The following is a 20,897-nucleotide window of genomic DNA, read 5'->3' as shown; positions in this document are numbered from 1 at the left end:
TATCTGCAAAGCTCAATAAAGTGAGGTATGTCTGTATAGCCCCTACAGCTCTTCCTTGGTTTCTGTTCATATCGTATGTCTTTTTTTATCCCTTGACTTTGCATCTGTTTGTGTCTTTACTCTTTTCTTCATTATTTTTTGTCTATTTTTTTTGGTCTGTTGTTTTGTTCCTTTGTTCCTCCTTTACTGCCTGTTTTTTTGGGGAGGAGGCATTTGCACAGGACGCTGGTTGGGAGTCAAGGGCGCGGGTTCTACTCCCTGCTCCGTCCTGTCCTGCAGCGAGGCCACGGCAGATCCTCCCCTCTCTCCGGGCCTCATGCCTGTCGCCACCGCAGGACCCTGACAGAGCCCGCTTCCTCTGTGCCAGGCACCGTTCGTGCTGCCCCATGGGTCTCATAAATATTTATTTCTGACGCCATCTTACCCTTGAGGCTCCACCCTCCCCTCTTCCAAGCGAGTGTCCACTCCTGGTTACTGCTCTGTGCACTGTCCTGTACTGGCTCCCTCTGTGTGCATCTAGGTTTTCTGCAGGCGGCTGTCGTCAGGTGGGGTCTCATTCTGTCATACCCAAAAGCAGGGCTGGCAAAGCCGGTGGTGTTTTGTGGCCTGCACCCTAATTAGCCACGAAAGCCCCCAGCTGCCTCCCCCCGCAGCTCTGTTAACAAAAGATTAATTAACAGGATCCTTAAGCTTTGCATGTGCGCCCTCCTCCCGGCCCCACCCTTGAAACTGCGGCTGCATCTGTTGGGGTGATGGGGCTGGGCGTCCCGCAGGAGCCTTTGTGGCCAGGCTGCTGGCTGCTCAAGGCTCCGAAGGCCTGGGGTCCAGCCCTGACTTCCCAGCTCATTGCTCTGGGACCCAGGGCAAGTCCTTCGCTGGGGTGGTCAGGCCAGGGCTATCATGGACATCTCATCCCCGGGGTCTGCCTGGAGGAGGCAGGCCCTCCTCATTCTCCCCACGGGGAGAAGCACCATTAACTCCCCCGTTTAGATTCTTTCCCTGGCCACCAGCTCTGGGCCAGGCTCTGAGCTGTACAGCGTTGGGGGCTCCAGGAGAACTCGGGGATCTATTTCTGGGGACAGAGCAGGACGAGATAGACAAACACAGACGGGACCTCTGCAGTGGGCTGTGTGCCTGTGGTGATGGAGGGATGGCCAGAGGACTCCCCAGGGCGCAGAGTGGGTCTTCTCAGAAAGGAGGCTGCAGCTGTCCAGGTAGAGGTCAGGGGAGAGATGGTGCTCTGGGCAGAGGGCCAGCAGGAGCAAAGACCTGGGGGTTTAAGAGGACAGAGGACAGCGGATCCCGGTGAGAGGTTGTGCATTCAAGGAGCCCAGGAGCTGGGCCCTAGGCTCAGGGCTGCCCTGCAGCAGAGGGAAGTGGGCCCCCCGGCTATGGGAAGGGGCGGCTTTGGGGGTGAGGGGAGGGGCTGGGCCCCAGGGCTGTGTGGGTTCTGGGGAAGCCTGTCCTCTAGAAAGGGGAGTGTGCCAGGGACCTCCCAGCTCTGAGAAGTGGCACCGGGAAGCAGAGCGGAGGCCCCTCTGGGCTCGGGGATTTCGTGCGGGCTTTCCCACCTTCCTCCCTTAGAGCTGCTGCCCCTACAGGTGTGGGCCCTCCCCGGCTCACAGGCCCTGGCTTCTGGGACTCCTGTGGAGGCACAGGAGGAGCGGGGGAGCTCACACGTGCCCAGGCAGGAATCTTCACGTTCCCAGACGATGCTCTTGGGGTGAGGGGTCCGGAGCAGAGTCTGGGTAGCCAGGGGGGGTTTGGGACGGGAGGGGCCAGCAGGGTCTGCCGCTCACAAGCATGCGGCCGGAAGCCCTCCTTCTCTGGGCCTCAGGTTCCTTCCCCGAGCTGGGTTGAAGCCTCCCGTGGTGACACGGTCCCCTGCAGGAGGGCTGGGCTGTGGCCTTCCTCCTGGTGGCCAGGGCGGCTGGGTGGGTGGGTGGGAAGTGGGGGCCCGGGAGTCCCTGTCCACAGCCCCTCCCTCACCCACGTGCAGGCACGGAGTTCGAGTACACCGACTCGGAGAGCGAGGTCAAGGTGCGGAAGCGGTCGCCTGCTGGGCTGCTGCGGCCCAAGAAGGGGCTGGGGGAGCCAGGTCCTGCCCTGGCTGCGCCCGGCACCCGGGGCCCCGGCAGCCCCGACAAGGCCAAGCTGGCGGCCGAGAAGGGGCGCAAGGCCCGCAAGCCGCGGGGCCCCAAGGAGCCTGGCCTGGAGGCGGGGCCCGAGGCCAGCGACGACGACCTGTGGACGCGGCGGCGCAGCGAGCGCATCTTCTTGCACGACGCCTCGGCCGTGCCTGCGCCCAGCAGCGTCGCGCCGGCTGCCACCAAGCCCGGCCGCTGCGGCAAGGCCGGCCCGCCCAGCCCGCGCAAGGACGCTGGCCGCGCGAAGGACAGGAAGGACCCCAGGAAGGTAGGGCCCGGCGCGGGGCGGGGGCCCTTGGACCTCCTGTCTCGGAGTAGAGTTCTCAGACCTGGGCGAGGCACAGAGACCCCGAAGGGCAGTGGTGACCCTGAAACGCAGTCACCCACCTACCGAAGACCTCTGTGCTGAGCACTCCTCCGGGTGCCCCTTGATGAGCGTCTTTGATAAGGACACCTGGCAGCCGGGCTAGCAAGTGCTGTCGTGTGAACTGATGAGCTCAGATGATATTTCAAGGTCTCTGCCGTAACTGTCATGCGCTACATGACAGTGATTGCTGTTGGTGACAGAGTCTTAGCTTTCCCACCCAAAGGAAAACCTCATTTCTTGAGAGGTTAGGGAAAATAGAGATGGGATTTCTTTTTCCCCATCCATGGTTCAGAGGTCCCTGAATTCTCTCCACAGACACCGCAGGTTGAGAACACCTGCTTTTCAAGAACTCTGTGATGATTAGACCTGTCACCCTTCTTTTTTTTTTAGCCCTGTTACTCTTCTTGCAGTGGCTGCTAGGAAGCTCACGGCCAGTAGTTCGCTCTTTAGGTGGTCGCATTCAGACCTAATGGCCAGCTCACAACAGTGGTCTCTGACTCAGGCCTCTCTACTCCACGTCCCTGATGGAAGGCAAACCCTCAAATAACAGTGTCATTCTAGACAAAGCCACAAAAAGAGACCAGACTTCGCATCAATTTCCTGATAATGGGTGGTAGTGAGGAAGGGGCTGCATTTCAGTGTCATCCACAGGGATCTCTTGTTCTTGTTTTCTCATGGCTGAAGCCATCTCAGGTTTTTCTGATCCTTGGAGAGAACGCGCTCCAATAATACATAATGATGATGATTATATGGGGTGATCCATGGTAGGGGCCAGGCGTGTTCTAACCACTTTGCCATGTATACTTAATGTGTTGGTAAAGGGAAACACGTTGCCTCTGCTCACAGCACATCTGACACTAACTCCCTGGGGTTGGTGCAGACCCCACAGTGAAGGGCTCAGTCCCACAGGACTGCCCCCACCCCATCCCCACTCCAGATGCCAGTCGCAAGTCCCAGGTTGTCACCTGTGCTTTTTGACCAACCAGCTATAAATCAAGGCTTTTCATGACCCCTCTCCTCCGGTCGATCATTCACCAGAATGACAGAACTCGGGAAAACACTTTACTTACTGTCACGGTTTACTGTAAAGGATGCAACTCAGGAACAGCCAGATGGAGGAGATGCACAGAGCAAGGTGGGTGGGAAGGGGTGCAGAGCTCCCATGCCCTCTCCGGGCACACCACCTTCCTCGGCGTGTTCACCAACCCTGAGCTCTCTGAACCCCGTCGTTGAGGGGTTTTTATGGAGGCTTTATCACAGAGGCATGACCGATTAGTAACTCAACCTCCAGCCCCTCTCCCCTCCCCGGAGGATGCGGGTGGGGCTGAAAGTTTCAAGCTTTTAGTTGTGGCTGGTCTTTCTGGTGACCAGGCCCCATCCTGAAGCCATATAGGGGCTCACCAAGAGTCACCTTATTAGAACAAAAGGCGCTCACTCCTATGACCCAGGAAATTCCAAGGGATTTAGGAGCTCTGTGTCAGGAACAGGGGCAGGGACCAAATATGTATTTCTTTTGATGTCACAGATGACTACTTACAAAGCCATATGAGGTAGGTTACTCACTCATATTAACTGCACCTTACAGGTGGTCCTGGAACCTGCCCAGTTAGCCCAGCAGCTAATGATCATCAGAGCTGAGCTTTCAACACTGGGGGTCTAGCGCCAGAGCCTGGGCCTTAACCACAGGGCCCCAGCCTCCCTGGGCCTTTCCCAAGATGGCCACCTTATGTTGGGGAGAGGGACCAGGGGCTCGCTCACCTGATCCCAGCCTCCTGATGACACAGTCAGAGCCTGGAACAGAACAGGTTAACTGTCAACCAAAGGAGAAGTCAGACACCAAGGAGATCACTCCAGGAACAACCGGTGTTCATAGTTCTGTGAGATACACTCTTGTATCCTGCTGTTTACACTTGGCGTTAGATCTTGTGCATTCCCATATGGCATGAGCTTTTATTTTACATTTTTTAAAATCACTGTCTCTAAGTGGCTGAATAACATTCCACCATCTTGCTATCCTGTGGTTTTCAACATCTCCCGCCGTCAACCATGCTAGTAGCCGTTGGTGATTTGGTTGATGATGGTATTTTGCCATCGTAATTACCACAGCAATGAACATCTCTGTTCTGTGTACAGAACTTGTCAGTCTTGGAGTTTTTTAATTAAAAAAAAAAAAAAATCTTCCCAGAAATGGGCTTTTCTGGTCAATGGGAAAGAAAAAGTTGTCAGTTTTATCTGATTGTAACAGTAATTTGCATGATAAAGAAAAGGAAGAAAATTAAATTCCATACAGAGATAACTTTTTCTTTTTTGCTGTCAATTTCCCCTGCCCCACTATGTGTACAGCTGCAAAGATGTACCCCATAAGACAAGCTGTCTACTTAATAACAGAAGTCAGGGGAAGAGGAGACATAACCGCGTGACAAACAGTCCTTCAACCCCCAAGATGCCTTCTGATTTCAGAAGTGTGCACAGGATTAAAACATGCACCAGAAACAAGAAAATATAATGTGTGTGTGTGTGTATATAAAAAATACATATTTCTCCCCCCAAATAGAGATTTAAATGAATACCTTTTATCGCTCTAACATTTCCCACTTTTTTCCTTTTAATGCTGTTGGGTTTGGATTTCACTCGTCTGATGTGGAAGCTGTGACTTCTGCTGTTGTCTTGGTAACATTCGCCCAGTCTTCCTTTTTTCTGTGTCTTAATTCTCCATCTCCCCTGGCCCCATGACTTGGTCGTTGGTCGTTAGGCATGTCGCTTTTAAAAAGGCATAAAGTGACCCCTGCCCCCACCGCCCGTCACCTTTGTAGCCTGAACCTGCTTCTTATACAAAGTATCATCACTTCCATTTCCTGTGCTGTCACCTCTTCCTCAGAACAGGCCCCTCAGCCGCTGTGATAAAAGCTTGTAACTGTATCTACGGACGCGCCAGGTTGCTGGATATCTAGGTTGTTTCCACTCTTCTGCTCTGATAAGTGGAGCCATGCACAGTCCCCGTACGCTGGCCCGGTTTCCGCTCCCCCAGCGTGGGGAGCGTCCCTGAGCCACCCTGGGGGCTTTGAGCTGGTGTGGCCGTGGCACCCCACACTTCCGGGGCGAGAGGAAAGTAACGCAGGCCTCCGGAAGCAGTCGGGCCGTGGGTGTACGGTTCTAAATGCTCCTTCCAGGAATATACCTGTAGAACTAATCGGTAGTGTCGTTTTTCGTGACACCATCCAGCAGAGGAAAAAACAGAGGTGGGTGGTCGGATGAATCTTGGGTCCCCCCATCAAGGCACCTTGGGCAGCTGTTCAGAATAAAAAGTGAGGCCACCACCTCTGTGTCCACCAGACATAGTAGGGGGAAAAAGTTGCAAAGCAGAATTTTTGGTAAATTCCCATCTGTGTTTAAAAAAAAAAAGTACTGTGTATGCACAGATGTGTCTGCGTAGCCCGCATGTTTACATGGTTATGTGTGCTTGCGGAAAGTTCTGGAAGGACACACCATGCTGTTATTAGTCCCTCTAGTTACCTCTGTGGTTGGTGGGATCGTTGGAGAGGAACTCACGTATATACACTTCGGTGTTTTGGTTTTTTTTTTTTTACAATAAGTAATATATAGTAGTCATAAAACAAGATTGAAACCAGAAATACTTGCCAGGAGAGGGAGGGTGCTTTGTCCTCTCTCTGGACGGTGAGCGGCGGGGCCTGGGCGCTCTCTGCCCTCTGACGGCCACTCTGTCGCTTCATCCCCAGAAGAAGAAGGGGAAGGAGGCCGGATCAGGAGCCTCGCTGCCCGCTCCCCGTGTTCCCGCCCTGCCCCCCGAGGCCCGGGCCCCTCACACCAGCTCTCCGGCCGCCGCCAAGAGGAACAAGGCCAAAGCCAAAGGGAAGGAGGTGAAGAAGGAGGTGAGGTTTCCCATGGGGCCCCAGGCTTGGGTGAATTGCTTTGCTTGGTTGACAGACGGAGGCGTCCCTGGGTGTGCCCCACCCCCATGCCCCCAGGTATCCCTCGTGTGGCTGGAGGCGCTGCCTCAACCCATTTCGTCCTCCCTCTGGCCTGGGGGGTGAGCCCAGCTGGGACCCCAGTCCCCCCATGTGGCAGACTCCACCACGGCCTGAATGCGACCCCGGCTTTCCAGGGAGGGTCCTAGCCAGGCAGGATTGGGATGCCGTGTCCTAAGCCGTTGGTCTTTCTTGCTCTGTCCCCAGAACCGGGGGAAGGGGGGAGCCGTGAGCAAGCTGATGGAGAGCATGGCTGCCGAGGAGGACTTTGAGCCCAACCAGGACTCGAGCTTCTCTGAGGATGAGCACCTGCCACGAGGCGGGGCTGTGGAGAGGCCACTAACTCCCGGTGAGTGCCCACGATGCTATGTTGGCTTGGGCCTGGAATATGGGGGTGCAGGAGGTTCTCCCGGGGCAGTTACTAGGGCCTGAGCTAGCATGGGGAGGGGCAGGGAATGGGCAGCTGGGAGGGAGATGGGGTGGGTTTGAGTGTGTTAGGAGGGAGAGCACATGGGCTGTGTGAGCAGATGAGGGGAAGAGAAGGGGTGTGGATGGGTATTGGCAGGTGGGGGGGAGAAGCTGTCATCGAGACGGGTCTCAGAGGGGAGCAACTGGGCTTTGCTGGCTGGAGTCTGGGATGCTCGGAGGACATCCCAGGGAGGTGACATCCAGTAGGCACTTGGACCTGGGGGTCTGGAGCTTGAGGTTGAGGACATGAATTAGGTGGGGGTGGGGATGGATTGAGAGGAGGAGCAGGGCCAGCCCTGAGGAGCTTTGTCACCTGCTTGGGAGTGTATCTGTCAGCTATTGCTGTGTAACAACCAAGCGCTCAGACTCAATGGAGGGTGGCAATAAGTTGTCAGCAGGACAGCAGGGTGACCTCAGCTGGGCTTGCTCCCATGATAACGGGATGGCTAGGGGTCCACTGATGCAGGGACAGCTCTGCCCCACCTGGACCGCTGGGCTGGTCAGGGTGTGTTCTTCTCACCGCCGTGCTGCCAGAGGCTCGAGAGGGAGAGTGGGAACCAGTGAGGCCTCCCGACACCTCGCTAGGTTCAGATTCAAGCACTTCTACCCTCGTCCATTGGCCAGAACAGGTCACGTGGCACGCCCAAGGTCAAGAGGTGGGAAGTCCACTCCACCCATGGTGAAGCCGTGGCAGGGGTGTGGGTGCAGGCGGGGACCAAGAAGTGGGCCCGTCATTCCGTCCACCCCAGCGAGCCATCTGGGTTTCTCTGTGTGAGGTAATGGCAGGGAGGGCCCAGGTTCAAGGTCCTATAGAGAAGAAGAACAGGCCCAGGAGGCTGAAGCAGCGTGGTCGGGCCCGGAGGGGGAGAACTGAGGAGAGTCTGGGGTGGGGGTCCCAGGAGGGGACGTGGCCCGGGGCGGTGATGGGGAGTGGCAGCCTTGGGCGGAGGCCTGGTCGGGGCCGGGAGCGCTGACAGCCCAGCTGTGGGGGATTGTGTCCACCAGAAGAGACAGCATTCCAGGTGGAGGAGGAGCCGATGGAAGAGTCCCAGGGCTGTGGCTGAGGGGGCAGGGATGGGGTCTGATGACGCATCGCCTCACGCTGGGGCTCAGAGAGGGGTGGGCTTCACATGAGGGTGGGGCAGCACCTGCGGGGTGTCACCCCGGTTCCTACCTGCCTGGGATCTCTGCAGACGCGCTGGGAGGGGAGGGGCTGTGCACACGTGGCACGCATGCCCAGCCCCGCACGAGGCCCATCTGCAGGCACACAGCTGCGCACACAGATGCACGTGTGCCCGCAGGCGCCCTGGGCCTTCCACTCTGAGAGGGGTGACAGGGCGACAGGTGGGCCTGGGGGGCAGGGCACAGGGGACGGAGGGTCTCAAGGTTGACCCCCCCCGCCCCCAACCCCGTTCCAACCCCGCCTCACGCGAGCCCCCTCCCGCAGCCCCTCGCTCCTGCATCATCGACAAGGACGAGCTGAAGGACGGCCTGCGCGTGCTGATCCCCATGGACGACAAGCTGCTGTATGCGGGGCACGTGCAGACGGTGCACTCGCCGGACATGTGAGTGGGGGGCATCAGGCGGGGCAGCTCCGCTCAGAGCCTGAGAGCCTTGCGCAGTCCTGCTTCCAGAGCCTTGCTGGGCCTCTGTGGGCGCGTTGCTTTGCCTCTCTGAGCTGTGGCTTCCCCGCGTAGGACCAGGGGGGCGTGGGCGGGCCCCCAGGTGGGGCTCAGCGGGAAGGAGCAGGAGAGGGCACGCTGGGCTCTCCTGGATCTGTGACCCCTGGTTGTGCAGACGAGGAAACGGGGGCCCAGAGGGGACAGACCTGCCCCGAGTTTATGCCGCAGGTCAGCAGACCCTCAGGCTCCGACGTCACGTCCCTGTGGTGCGGGAGGTAGAGCTGGCGCGGGTGGGGCTGGGAGTCTGGGGCGTGGCGGTTCCCCTGAGGACCTCACACCTCGCCCGCCCTGGCCTCGCAGATACCGTGTGGTGGTGGAGGGCGAACGCGGGAACCGGCCCCACATCTACTGTCTGGAACAGCTGCTGCAGGAGGCGGTGAGGGCGGGCAGCGGGGCTGGGGAGGGCGGGCGCGGGGCTGCTCCTGCTCACCGCCCGCGCTTAGCCCTTCGCCTTCCCAGATCATCGACGTGAGGCCGGCCTCCACTCGCTTCTTGCCGCAAGGGACCAGGATCGCAGCCTACTGGAGCCAGCAGTACCGCTGCCTCTACCCGGGTACCGTGGTCCGAGGTGAGACCCTCCCCCGAGACCCTCCTTGGCACCCCTGTTTCCCGCCGTGTCGGCATGGATCCATTTGGTTCCTGAAACCCAAGTCAGACGGGCTTAAGCACAGAGTCTTATCGGCTCGTCTGAGTGAAGACTTACAGGGCTTCGGGCGTGGTTGGACCCAGTCACTATTCCACAGCGTCGTCGGGACTCAGGCTCCCAGTGTCTGTCAGCCATGCTCTCGGCTGTGCTGTCTTCACACCCCGCGCCTGGGGACTCTCTCTCACCTTCTGAACAAATCCTGTCATCAGAGAATCTCCCCCTTTTCCCATCTGGGTCCTAGGATGGAGTCCCACTGAACTGGCTTGGGTCACATGGATTTCACGTGGGTCACGGGTCTTGGGCTCGTCCTTGCTAACGAGTGAGGCAGCTTCCTGATTTTTGCCTGTGGACTGAGAAGGGAAGGCCGCTTCCCCAGGAAAGTTGACGTTGTTAGCAGAATAAGAGATTGGAAGCTGGGCAGACAAAATAACAGGTAGCCCAGAAGACATGGGTGTGGATGCCAGACAGACAAAGCTGGCAGGTAGTCAACAGTGCACACTTAGCTGTTGTAGAACCAACACATCTGGGAGCCGGGGATCTGGGTGTGTGTTACAGCCCAAAGCCAAAACCAGAGGCCAAAGATAGTCCACCTCTTGGCCGCCTAACGTCATCCATATATGCCCAGGAGATGGGAACGGGGATGCTGGGCAGGAAGTTCTCTTACAAGGGGAAAAGTTCATCTCCGTTGAGCTCTCCTGGGGCTCTCTGGCCCCCTGAGCCTTGTGGGCTGACGGCTTTCTAGGCCTGCCTCATGGGTGTCACTCTTGGGATTTCCCCTTGCCATCATTCTGAGAATTCCATTTCTCTCTCTCCTGTGCTGCATCCTGTGTCTTTCTCTTCCTTGTCTCTCCCTCCTTGTGGCAGAGGACCTTTCCGTAGCTTTCTGAGAACAAGGGTTCATGGGCGGTAAATTCCTCAAGTACACGTGTGCCCAAGATCTCCTTATCCTATCCTGTTCTTTAGAGATAGTTGAGCTGGGTATAAATTCTACATTGGAAATAATCTTCCTTCACCTTTTTTTTTTAAAATTTATTTATTTTTATTTATTTATGGCTGTGTTGGGTATTCGTTTCTGTGCGAGGGCTTTCTCTAGTTGTGGCAAGCGGGGGCCACTCTTCATCATGGTGCGCAGGCCTCTCACTATCGTGGCCTCCTTGTTGCGGAGCACAGGCTCCAGACGCGCAGGCTCAGTAATTGTGGCTCACGGGCCCAGTTGCTCCACGGCATGTGGGATCTTCCCAGACCAGGGCTCGAACCCGTGTGCCCCGCATTGGCAGGCAGATTCTCAACCACTGCGCCACCAGGGAAGCCCTCTTTTGAAGTCACTGTTCCATCCACATTCTGATGTCAGAGGCATTCAACACCAGGGTTATTCCCAAATCTTCATAGGAGACCCACTTTTCTCTCTCTGGAAACTCAGAATCTTCTCATTATTCCTAGATCGGGAATTTCATGTGGCCTCTCTCTCTCTCTGTGTGTGTGGGTGTGTGTTGCTGGGTATTTGGGGGAAGGGGGCTTTGATTCGGAAGCAGATTTCCTTTGTTCCTAGAAATTTTTCTCATATTACTTTTTGGAGAGTTTCCTTCCCTCATTTACCCTCTTTTTCCTGGAACTCACACTCATCTGGTGGCCCTCAAGACTCTAGGATCTTTTTTCCCATTTTTGTCCATTTTTTTAATCTTTTTGTTCTACTTTCTGGAAGATTTCCTCACTTCTGCCTTCTGGCCCTTCTATTGAATTTTTGATATTTCTGCTGTCGTTTATAGTATTCCTAAGAGTTCTTTCTTATTGTCTAAATATTCTTTTTTTTTTTTTTAATTAAATAACCTCTTTTTGTTTTCATGGATTCCTTTTTTTTCCGGGGACATCCTGTTTCCATTTTAGGTTTCTTCAGCTCCCTTTCCTTCTGCCTTTCCCTTCCTCTCCCTGTGGGCTCTGTGTCTGTACCTGTCTGTTCTGTGCTGTCCTTTGTTGGAGGCTGTTCTTTTGTCACTGGTGATCCTCAGCAAGCAGATTGGAAGCTGTGCGTGGGCAGGGCCTCCTGATGGTTGGGGGAAGGATGTTTTGTTTAGGGACACCGAGTACCAGCACCTGTGGCTCTTCACCCATCAGTTAGCCCGCGGCTCCAGCCTCAGGGCTCTGGGCTCAGTGTCCAGCGCTCGGGAATGGGGCTGGGGTGACCCTAGCCCCATCCTTCGTTGATCCGGGGAGGGTCTCGGGATGAGTGGACATGGCCGCGTGCTCGGCCGGACTGGGAGCCTGTGCTCCCGGGGCCGCCTGGCTCTGAAGCCCACGTCCTGCCCGCTGCGTACCCGCCCTCGTGCACCTGCTCCGGGGCTGCTTCCCAGCTGGTCTCTGCCCCACTTCGGCCCCCTGACCCCACCCCTCCTCCCACAGGCTTGCTGGGCCTGGAGGACGACGGGGACCTGATCACCGTGGAGTTCGATGACGGAGACACCGGCAGGATCCCCCTCTCGCACATCCGCCTCCTGCCCCCCGACTACAAGATCCAGTGTGAGTGGTGGTTCTGCCGCCCACCCCCTCCAGGCTGCCTCTAGGCTCTGTCTGCTCTTTGGACCATTTGCACCCACAGGGGGTGGAAATGGCAGAAAGTGTGGGTGGGGGCTCCCAGAATGGTCTCGGGAGGGGGGATCCCAGGCCTCCCCAGATTAGCATCTGGAGACTCGTGAGACCAGCCCCGGGCCGGGCAGTCCAGGCCAGGGAGGGATCGGTGACTGTCATGGACAGTTCCATGCTCTGTGTCTGTGATAGCGTTCAGTTCTTGTTGAGTCCTGTGTGTCTGGAAATACCGTCCCCTTTGGCCAATACGAACCTCGGGTTTAAGAGGTGAAACGACTTACTTATCCAGGGTCCCTCGACTGGTCAGAGGCAGAGCCGGGACTCGGACCCAGGACTGTCTGACTTCCAGGGGTCCAGTGCTTTCGTGAACCCTCCAAATGCATCATTAAAGCCACAGGGTCAGCCCCACCCTGCTCATTTATTGGAGGAGCCCCCATCGCGCGCATGTGCAGACACCCCAGCTGCGTCCCTGCAGATGGGCCTCCCACCCGACCGCGCAGCCTAGGTGGGCAGGCTGAGTGGGGTCGGCCACGCAGTGTCGTCTGGTTCCTCCCCTCGCCTCCTCCCCACGACAGATGACACTCCTGTGGCCAGGAGAGTGGAGACCCGGGCCTGAGCCACTGTCTGTCCTGCCCCACAGGTGCTGAGCCATCCCCCGCCCTCCTGGTGCCGAGCGCCAAGCGCCGCAGCCGGAAGACCAGCAAAGACACTGGGGAGAGCAAAGACGGGGCCGCGCCAGGGTCCGAGGAGCCCGGCGCCAAGGCCCGGGGGCGCGGGCGGAAACCCAGCACCAAAGCCAAGAGCGGTACGTTGGCCGTGCCCAGGCCGCCGAGACCTGGGGCTGCTGCTCGCACAGGGTCTCTGCACAGACACGACTCCCCACCTGCGCGGGGACTTGGCGCTGCAGGGCTATTTGGACCCTGTGACAGATTAGGAAACTGAGGCTCAGGGAGGCGCGTTGACCTGTCCGAGACGGAGCTGAGATCCAGCCAGCTGTGTTCCCTCCAGAGCCCAGAGCCAAGTGCTTTGGGCTAAGAGCCCAGGCTCCCGAGGGCCACTCTGGGGCCACCACCTGTGGACAACTAAGGCGCGAGAGCCGCTCGTCCCGAGGCCCCGAGAGGCTGCCGCCCCAGCCCCGCTCAGGACCCGGCAGAGCCGGGACAGGGACGGGCTCGCTGGCTCGTGAAGTCCTGGCCTCACTGGGCTTTTTCCTTCTCTCTTCTAGACAGAGCTGCCGTCCTGGAGGAGGGGGGCTCGACGGATGAGGTCCCCAGTACCCCGTTGGCCCTGGATCCCATCAGCACCCCAGGTTCCAAGAAGAGCCCCCCAGAATCCGTGGACAAGCGGGCCAAGGCCCCCAAGGCTCGCCCAGCTCCCCGACAGCCCAGCCCAGCGCCGTCCGCCTTCACCAGCTGCCCGGCACCTGAGCCCTTTGGGGAGCTGCCGGCCCCCGCCGCGGCCCTGGCCCCCACCGCCCTCATCGCCATGCCCATCACCATGCCCGCCACCCGCCCCAAGCCCAAGAAGGCCCGGGCTGCCGAGGAGTCGGCCACCAAGGGCGCCCGGAGGCCCGGGGAAGAGGCCGAGCTGCTCGTCAAGCTGGACCGTGAGGGCGTGACGTCGCCCAAAAGCAAGAAGGCCAAAGAGGCCCTGCTTCTGCGGGAGGACCCTGGGGCGGGGGGCTGGCAGGAGCCCAAGGGCCTGCTGGGCCTGGGCAGCTACCCCCCGGGGGCCGGCGGCAGCGAGCCCAAGGCGGCCCGGCCCAAGGCCGGCGATGGCGACCTGGCCCAGGAGCCTGGGGCCGCGCTCACGTTCGAGGACTCGGGGAGCCCCAAGAGCCCGGAGAAGGGCCAGGCCGAGCAGGACGGGGCCGAGGAGTCGGAGAGTGGCGGTGGCAGCAGCGGCAGCGGCAGCAGCGACAGCGGCAGCAGCGGCAGCAGTTCTGAGACGGAGGGAGAGGAGGACGGCCAGGGCGGCGGCGGCCGGAACTGCAGCGCCTCCAGCTCGAGGGCCTCCTCCTCATCCTCGTCCTCGTCCTCGTCCTCCTCGTCCTCGTCGTCCTCCTCGTCCTCCTCTTCGTCCTCGTCCTCGTCCTCGTCCTCCTCCTCCTCCTCGTCGTCCTCGTCCTCGTCGTCCTCGTCCTCGTCCTCGTCCTCCTCCTCCTCCTCCTCCTCCTCCTCGTCGTCCTCCTCCTCCTCCACCACGGACGATTCTTCCTGCAGCTCAGACGACGAGGCCGCCCCTGCCCCAGCAGCCGGGCCCTCCGCCCCACCGGCCCTCGCCAGCAAGGCGCCCAAGCAGGCGGGCAAGGCCCGCTCCTCGGCCCACTCTCCAGGCAAGAAGGCGCCGGCGCCCGCGCCCCAGGCCCCCCCGCCGCAGCCCCCGCAGCCTGTGCAGCCCAAGGCCCAGGCCGGGGCCAAGAGCCGGCCCAAGAAGAGGGAGGGCGTCCACCTCCCCACCACCAAGGAGCTGGCCAAGCGGCAGCGCCTGCCGTCTGTGGAGAACAGGCCCAAGATCGCCGCCTTCCTGCCCGCCCGGCAGCTCTGGAAGTGGTTCGGCAAGCCCACCCAGGTAGCTGGGGGCGGGGTCGTCCCCACGTGTCTTTCTCTGGCCTCCCAGCAGCCCCACGGCGGAGAGTTGGGGTGACGGGTGTGGAGTCCTGCCCCTCACACAGGAGCACTGCCCTCTGGTGCCCGGGACCCAGACCCACCCTCTGCGGGACCCACTTACCGTGCAGGCCTTCAGTTGCCATGCCGCAGGGTCTCTCAGAACCGCGCGGCCGCACAGCCTGCTTTTCTTTGCCTTTGCTTCATTTTCCGCTGAAAACGAATGACTCAAGGCTTCTGGCTGGCTAATTAGCAGTCGCAGCAAAAGGTACTTCTTTCCCTGTCTTGGCCGGGCTGGGTCACTGCCTGCCCCTGAGCTAATCAGTGTGGCCCGCAGGGCAGAACGTTCTGGTTGACTGGGTCTGAGTCATGTGGCCACCCCTGTAGTAGGTGGGTGTTTGTTCTCCAGGAGCCCTCCCGGCACCCCCGTGCCTTGGGCACACGCAGACGCACGTGTACACACACACACACAAATGCGTGCACGTGTACGTGCACGCAGCTGCATATACACGCACACACGAGAAGCTTCTGTGTGCAGAAGGGGAGCAGCCTGGAGGCCACGAGTCCATCCCATGCCCCTGGGCAGGAAGAGCCAGGCTCCTTGTCCACGGGTGCAGCCCGCCGGGTTTCCCCACGGCATCTGCGGCCCTGGCCCAGGGTCCTCCGAGGCCACGCCAGAGCCGGGCCCGGAGGAGGCGCCCGGCTGGGTCTGGACCTTTTTAATGCCGGTGCTGCCAGGCAGCTTTTAGGGGTTGGGGGCTGACAGCGATGAGCTTGCGGGGCCTCTGGCAGTGTACTGCTTAAGAAGCTTCTGGCATGTTTGCATTGTGTCAGCTCCCTGGCTGCGTCGGCAAGGCCGGAGAAGTTGGAGGACGTTCTGAATCACGACTAGCTTGGGGGTTTCTGTCTTAGCAGCAGCCTTTTCGGGCTCCCCACTGTGCCACCCAGGGGCAGCTGGATCCCCGGATCCAGTGGACAGCGCCACCTGCCCCAGGCTGCACCCGCAACGGCTCCTTAGAGTAGGGTGGGGAACCCCCCCCTTGGTCAGGCAAGGGCTGCAGAGCGGGAGGTCGGGGAGGGTCCTCCCCCGACCCCCGCAGCTCCTGCTCTCCTTCCGGTTTCCCTGCCTTTGCGGCACCACCTTGAATCTGGGGCAGATGATCTGCTGCTCCGACCCTGCAAGGCGTGAGTTGTCGGACTTTACGCGCGTCCCCCACCCCGATTGCTGGCTCCAGGCTGAAAGAGCCTCTCTTAGCAAGGCTACCACTTGAGACAGCAAACTTGAGTGTGTAGATTCTTGTAGAATTTTTCCTGACAAGCCACACTCAGACATTCCAGACCAGCCCCTCTGGAGCTCTGATCCCGGCAGGCACTTTATCTAGGGCCATATCAAGGAGTGATGGCTTCTGAGCTGAGGACAGGTATGTCCTCGCTGTCCTGCCCCCACGGTGATTGGCCAGTTCCTTATCTTAGCATCTTCCATTTGCACGTTCCAGTGTCAGTGTTACTGGGGGCACTTGCTGCTGCAGAGGTCAGAGCACAGGGCCAAACTCATTTAATAGAAAAGTCTAGGGTGTCTGGCTTCAGGTACAGCTGGATCCAGGGGCCTGAGAGCTGTCTTCAGACCCACTCTCGGGCCTGTGCTCCAGGCTTGAGTTTCTCCTTCCTTCCTCTGTACTGGTCTCCTTCTCTGGCAGCCCCTCTCCTGTTGGCAACAGGCAGCCCCAGCAGCTTTCAGCTGACCTACCAGCTGAGAAGTGACAGTAGGAAGGAGGTGTCTTTTTAAAAAAATTTTATTTATTTATTTTTGGCTGTGTTGGGTCTTCGTTTCTGTGCGAGGGCTTTCTCTAGTTGCGGCAAGCGGGGGCCACTCTTCATCGCGGTGCACGGGGCCTCTCACTGTCGCGGCCTCTCTTGTTGCGGAGCACAGGCTCCAGACGCGCAGGCTCAGTAGTTGTGGCTCACGGGCCCAGTTGCTCCGCGGCATGAGGGATCCTCCCAGACCAGGGCTCGAACCCGTGTCCTCCGCACTGGCAGGCAGACTCCCAACCACTGCGCCACCCGGGAAGCCCAGAGGTGTCTTTTTTAGGGTTCAAGCTAAAGTTGGTGGCGCGTCTTTGGCTTAGGTCCCGAGTGCACCCTTGAGCCAATCACAATGGCCAGGAGAAGGATGGGATGTTTGGATTGGCCAGACCAACTCCTGTGCTGTCCACAGGGGTGGCATCAGCCCCACTGGAGACTCTGTGGACCAAGGGGGATCTGTGAGGAGAGTAGCCGTGGATGCCTAAAAACATACCTGCTGTCAAAGATGCGTTGGTTTAGAGATCTTAGCCGTCCCTGTCACCTTGAATCAGTTAGTACCATGCCTTGAGCTGAAGATAATTTGAGCAGTAAGAAACCTGGACATTAAAAAGTCTGTCACAGAATTCCCTGGCAGTCCAGTGGTTAGGACTCCATGCTTCCACTGCAGGGGGCACGGGTTCGATCCCTGGTCGGGGAACTAAGATCCCACTTGCTGTGATGCGGCCAAAAAAAAAGTCTCACCAGGGATCCAGTGAATTAATAGTAGAAAAGGGACAGCTGGGTAAGGTAGGAAATTAGCATGTGGGTTTTTCTTGAGTCAAAAAAAGAAAGACAAAAAACGCTTTGTCGCCGCCTAGTGGCCAGTCCGAGAAGGGAAACGAGTTTTACAAGTTAGTCGAGGAGAAGGCGCGCTGGCTCCACTAGAGGGCAGAGCAGAGCTTCGCGTAGGCCTGGCTTCTCCGTGTTCGCCTGGGGACAGTGACAGGTCCCAGAGCTGCCTGGCGGTGGGTTTTGGATTCTGGTCTCTTCCCTCCTTGGAGCCTGCCCATCTGTGTGTCCCAGTGCCAGCCCAGGCGGGGGCACTGAGGCGGCTTCAGGAAATGTTTGTTGAGTGAATTTAAAAAAGAAATCCAGCTACACTGTGGGTCTGGCAGACGTGGGTCCAGCACTGGATCCCGCCGGGCTGGGCTCTGATCTCAGTTATGGCTTTCCTGGGGAAATGGGGGGGGGGCAGTCGGCCGTGCCTGGGGGTTGACGCTGCCCACGCCCCACTCCCTCACCTCTGCTCGGCCGCTTGCGGGGCTGACTGGTACTGAGACCCCGCGCTGCTCGGGGTGGTGTAGACTGAGGTTGGGCCGTGAGCAAGCGGCTCTGTGACCCCGGGGGGTGTTGAGTGAACCTGCTTCGTTGTAGCCCCGACGTGCGGGGCAGCGTGGGGGGGGGGAGCGATGTGCTCTGTCCGGAGACGCAGCCGTGTCCCCTCCCGGGACCTCCCGGTCCCTGTCTGGAAATTGGGGGCCAGCAGGGGCCGCTGTGCCTCGAGGGCTGGTGTCAGGACCCAGTGGGAGGGGCGGGGATCCTGCTGGGCGCCAGCAGTGGCTGTGGCGGCTGCCGCACGAACGCTTGCGTGTGGGGCGTCCCTGGGGCCCCGCCGGCACCGTTGGCCGACACGGCTCAGCAACAGGGAGTTGGAAGTCGCTCCCAGCTGCAGGATCTTTAGCTCACGTGGAGTCCCTCTTGGAAACCCGGTCGGCCAAGGGGATGAGCGAGGGCTCCCCGATCAGAGCAAGCAGGGGGCTTCTCCCCTGGCGCCGCTGCTGCGGAACCCCGGGGGCGGGGCGGGGCGGGGGCGGGCGCGGGGCGCGTGCCCTGACCCGACTCGCCCGCCCACAGCGCCGCGGCATGAAGGGCAAGGCCCGCAAGCTCTTCTACAAGGCCATCGTGCGCGGCAAGGAGATGATCCGCATCGGGGACTGCGCCGTCTTCCTGTCAGCCGGCCGCCCCAACCTGCCCTACATCGGCCGCATCCAGAGCATGTGGGAGTCGTGGGGCAGCAACATGGTGGTCCGCGTCAAGTGGTTCTACCACCCCGAGGAGACCAGCCCGGGCAAGCGCCTCCACGAGGGCCAGGTGGGCCGGGGCCTCGGCGTCGGGCCGTGCTGGGGGGTGATGGCCGGGGCAGTCCCTACCCTGGGGTCGGGGTCGGGGTCGGGGTCGGGGGTCAGGCGAGGCGGGGCCCGGGCTCATCGCGGCCCCTGGTCTGCGCTCACAGCACTGGGACCAGAAGTCCGGCCGCAGCCTCCCCGCAGCCCTGCGGGCCTCCAGCCAGAGGAAGGACTTCATGGAGGTAGGAGAGCGCGCGGCGCTGGTGGGCCCTCCGATAACCCTCCCCACGCGGCCTCGGGAGGGGCCGGGCTCCCTCGGCCTCCCTGCCCCGTCTCTCTGACCTGGTCTGTCTCTCCCAGCCTCTGCCTCTGCGTCTGTCACCCTTGGTCTCTTAACTCCGCAGGTCTGTGTGTCTCGGTCTGTGTCTGTTCCTGTGTTTCTTCATCTCCTAGTCTCTGGGTCTCTCCCTTGGTCTCTGTCCATCCTCGTCCTCAGCCCCACTGTGTTTCTCGAGTTCTCTCTGGGGATCTCTCTCTGGTCCTTCGGGCCTGGGAGGGGTCCTTCCCCCTGACGCCCGCCCGTGTGCCCGCAGCGCGCCCTGTACCAGTCCTCCCACGTGGACGAGAACGACGTGCAGACGGTATCGCACAAGTGCCTGGTGGTGGGCCTGGAGCAGTACGAGCAGATGCTCAAGACCAAGAAGTACCAGGACAGCGAGGGCCTGTACTACCTGGCGGGCACCTACGAGCCCACCACAGGCATGATCTTCTCTACCGACGGCGTGCCTGTGCTCTGCTGAGCGCCCGGCCCGGCGGGGCCCTCACCATCACTGCCACGGCTCGGCGGCCTCGTGCGTGGGTTGTGTGCATGCAAGTGTGCCCATGGACACCCTGGCGCGTAAGTGTGTACATGTGTGTGCCCGTATGCATGCACGTGTGTGCACACATGTGCACACGTTCAGACCCCCTTCCTGACCCCTCGGTGCCCCCACGAGAGGGCTCCTCGTGATCAGGGTAGGGCTCTGCCGGCCCCTCAGGGGTCCCAGCCCCCAGCACCTTGTAAGCGCTCGGCCAGGTCCCGGTGCCCTCAGGCCGGTGCCAACTGGGGATTCGGTGGGAGGGGGTTTCCGAGCAACCCACCTGATGCTCGCTTGGGGGTTCCCGCTGCTGGTGGGTCCTCCCAGTGCCTGGCCCCCTCGGCACAGAGCCCGCCCCGAGCCTCCCACCGTGGGACGGGGGCGCGCCCACACCCCCCAGCCTCAGCGACCAGGCCGGGCCTGTTCTGGGGTGCCTGCCCGGGGCCCGGCCCCCACCCTCTCAGGACAGCCTGGACTTGGGGAACAGAGCCAGGTGCGAGGGTGGGGGGGCCAGGAGCACCGGCCAGGTGCCAGGGGGAGGGGGCTGCGTGCCCCGAGGCCCCGGGGAGGGCCCACCCCGCTGGTCCAGACCCTCACACTACAGACAACCCCATGGTGCTGAAATCCTCGTCCCGGCCACACCCGGAGGGAGGCGGCAGTTCTTAACCTGTACAGTTTTATTGTACCAAGAGACTCTCCCCTGTATCATACGCCTTCAAATGGAGTCAACTTTTTAATTATATATATAAAGATAAATATATATAAATATATATAAATATAAACTTTTTAAAACTGTGAAAAAAATAGCTATGAAATTATAAAAAAAAAAGCGAACACATTCTGACGTGCAGAATATTATTTTTTATTTCCTGTTAGATGAGCGTGTGTAGCACCCAGCTTCACGGGCCCCCTGTCCCAACCTCACCCCACGCGCCCCCCCCGGCCCAGGTGTACTGTACTCGCCCCCAGGATGGAGAAGGACTTACTTAGGGAGAGCGGAGGCTGAGGGAGGGGGGAGGGAGCCGGCCGAGCTCGCAGCCCTGCTCAGCCCACGAAAGCACTTACCAGCCCCCGCGCCTTCCGGGGGACCGGAGGCCTCGTCCAGACAATCTTAAGGGAAGGAAAAGCCAGACTTCGGTTTTGTGTTTTGGGGGAATTATTGTTTTCCTTTTTTTTTTTTTTTTTTAAGTTTCTTTTGGAATTTTGTTTGTTGGCGAATTCTGTGTGATCTTTTTCATAAAAAAAAGAAAAGAAAAAAAGCTATAATTGGAAAAGTACCGTTGTCTGGAGTGGTTCATTTCAGGGGCTGGGGTGGGCTTGGTGTCCGGATGCAGATCCTGGAGGGAGGAGCCACGTGTGGCTGTTTAAATACGAGCCAATTTGAATGAAAAGAAATGAAAAGTTTCTTGGCTGCACTGACGCTGTCTTTGGTGGTCAACAGTCAGACAAGGTTAGTGGGCTACTGTATTCGGCTGGCCTGTGTCCATCAGTGCAGAAAGGTCTCTCGGCCAGACTGGAGCTGGAGATCGGCCAAGGTGGCAGAGTAGAAAGACCCTGAGCTCACCTCCTCTCACGAGCTCACCAAAATCACAACTCTACAGAGCAGTCGTCAATGAAAGAGACCGAACCTACCAGAAAGATCTTCTACAA

The 20,897-nt window shown here is 59.4% G+C and overlaps 1 protein-coding gene across 7 annotated transcripts in view; it reads left to right on the top strand.

The window, feature by feature from the left end:
* Positions 1 to 20,524, top strand: part of TNRC18 (trinucleotide repeat containing 18) — an 86,030-nt gene extending 65,506 nt beyond the window's left edge. For all 7 annotated transcript variants that reach the window (XM_057528303.1, XM_057528305.1, XM_057528302.1 and 4 more), the window contains 12 exons: positions 2,000 to 2,415; positions 6,252 to 6,404; positions 6,708 to 6,849; positions 8,416 to 8,533; positions 8,951 to 9,026; positions 9,110 to 9,218; positions 11,694 to 11,810; positions 12,517 to 12,681; positions 13,102 to 14,447; positions 18,179 to 18,415; positions 18,558 to 18,632; positions 18,984 to 20,524. In XM_057528303.1, the coding sequence (XP_057384286.1) occupies positions 2,000 to 2,415; positions 6,252 to 6,404; positions 6,708 to 6,849; positions 8,416 to 8,533; positions 8,951 to 9,026; positions 9,110 to 9,218; positions 11,694 to 11,810; positions 12,517 to 12,681; positions 13,102 to 14,447; positions 18,179 to 18,415; positions 18,558 to 18,632; positions 18,984 to 19,190 (3,161 nt within the window). In that variant the 3' untranslated portion in view covers positions 19,191 to 20,524. The remainder of the gene's footprint in view (positions 1 to 1,999; positions 2,416 to 6,251; positions 6,405 to 6,707; positions 6,850 to 8,415; positions 8,534 to 8,950; positions 9,027 to 9,109; positions 9,219 to 11,693; positions 11,811 to 12,516; positions 12,682 to 13,101; positions 14,448 to 18,178; positions 18,416 to 18,557; positions 18,633 to 18,983) is intronic.
* The last annotated feature ends 373 nt before the right edge of the window (positions 20,525 to 20,897 follow it).

This window comes from Balaenoptera acutorostrata, chromosome 15 (genome assembly GCF_949987535.1).
Source record: "Balaenoptera acutorostrata chromosome 15, mBalAcu1.1, whole genome shotgun sequence".
Taxonomy (NCBI): Eukaryota; Metazoa; Chordata; class Mammalia; order Artiodactyla; family Balaenopteridae; genus Balaenoptera; species Balaenoptera acutorostrata.
The sequence above is the reverse complement of the archived record's forward strand: the minus strand, read 5'-3'. Positions and strand labels throughout refer to the sequence as shown.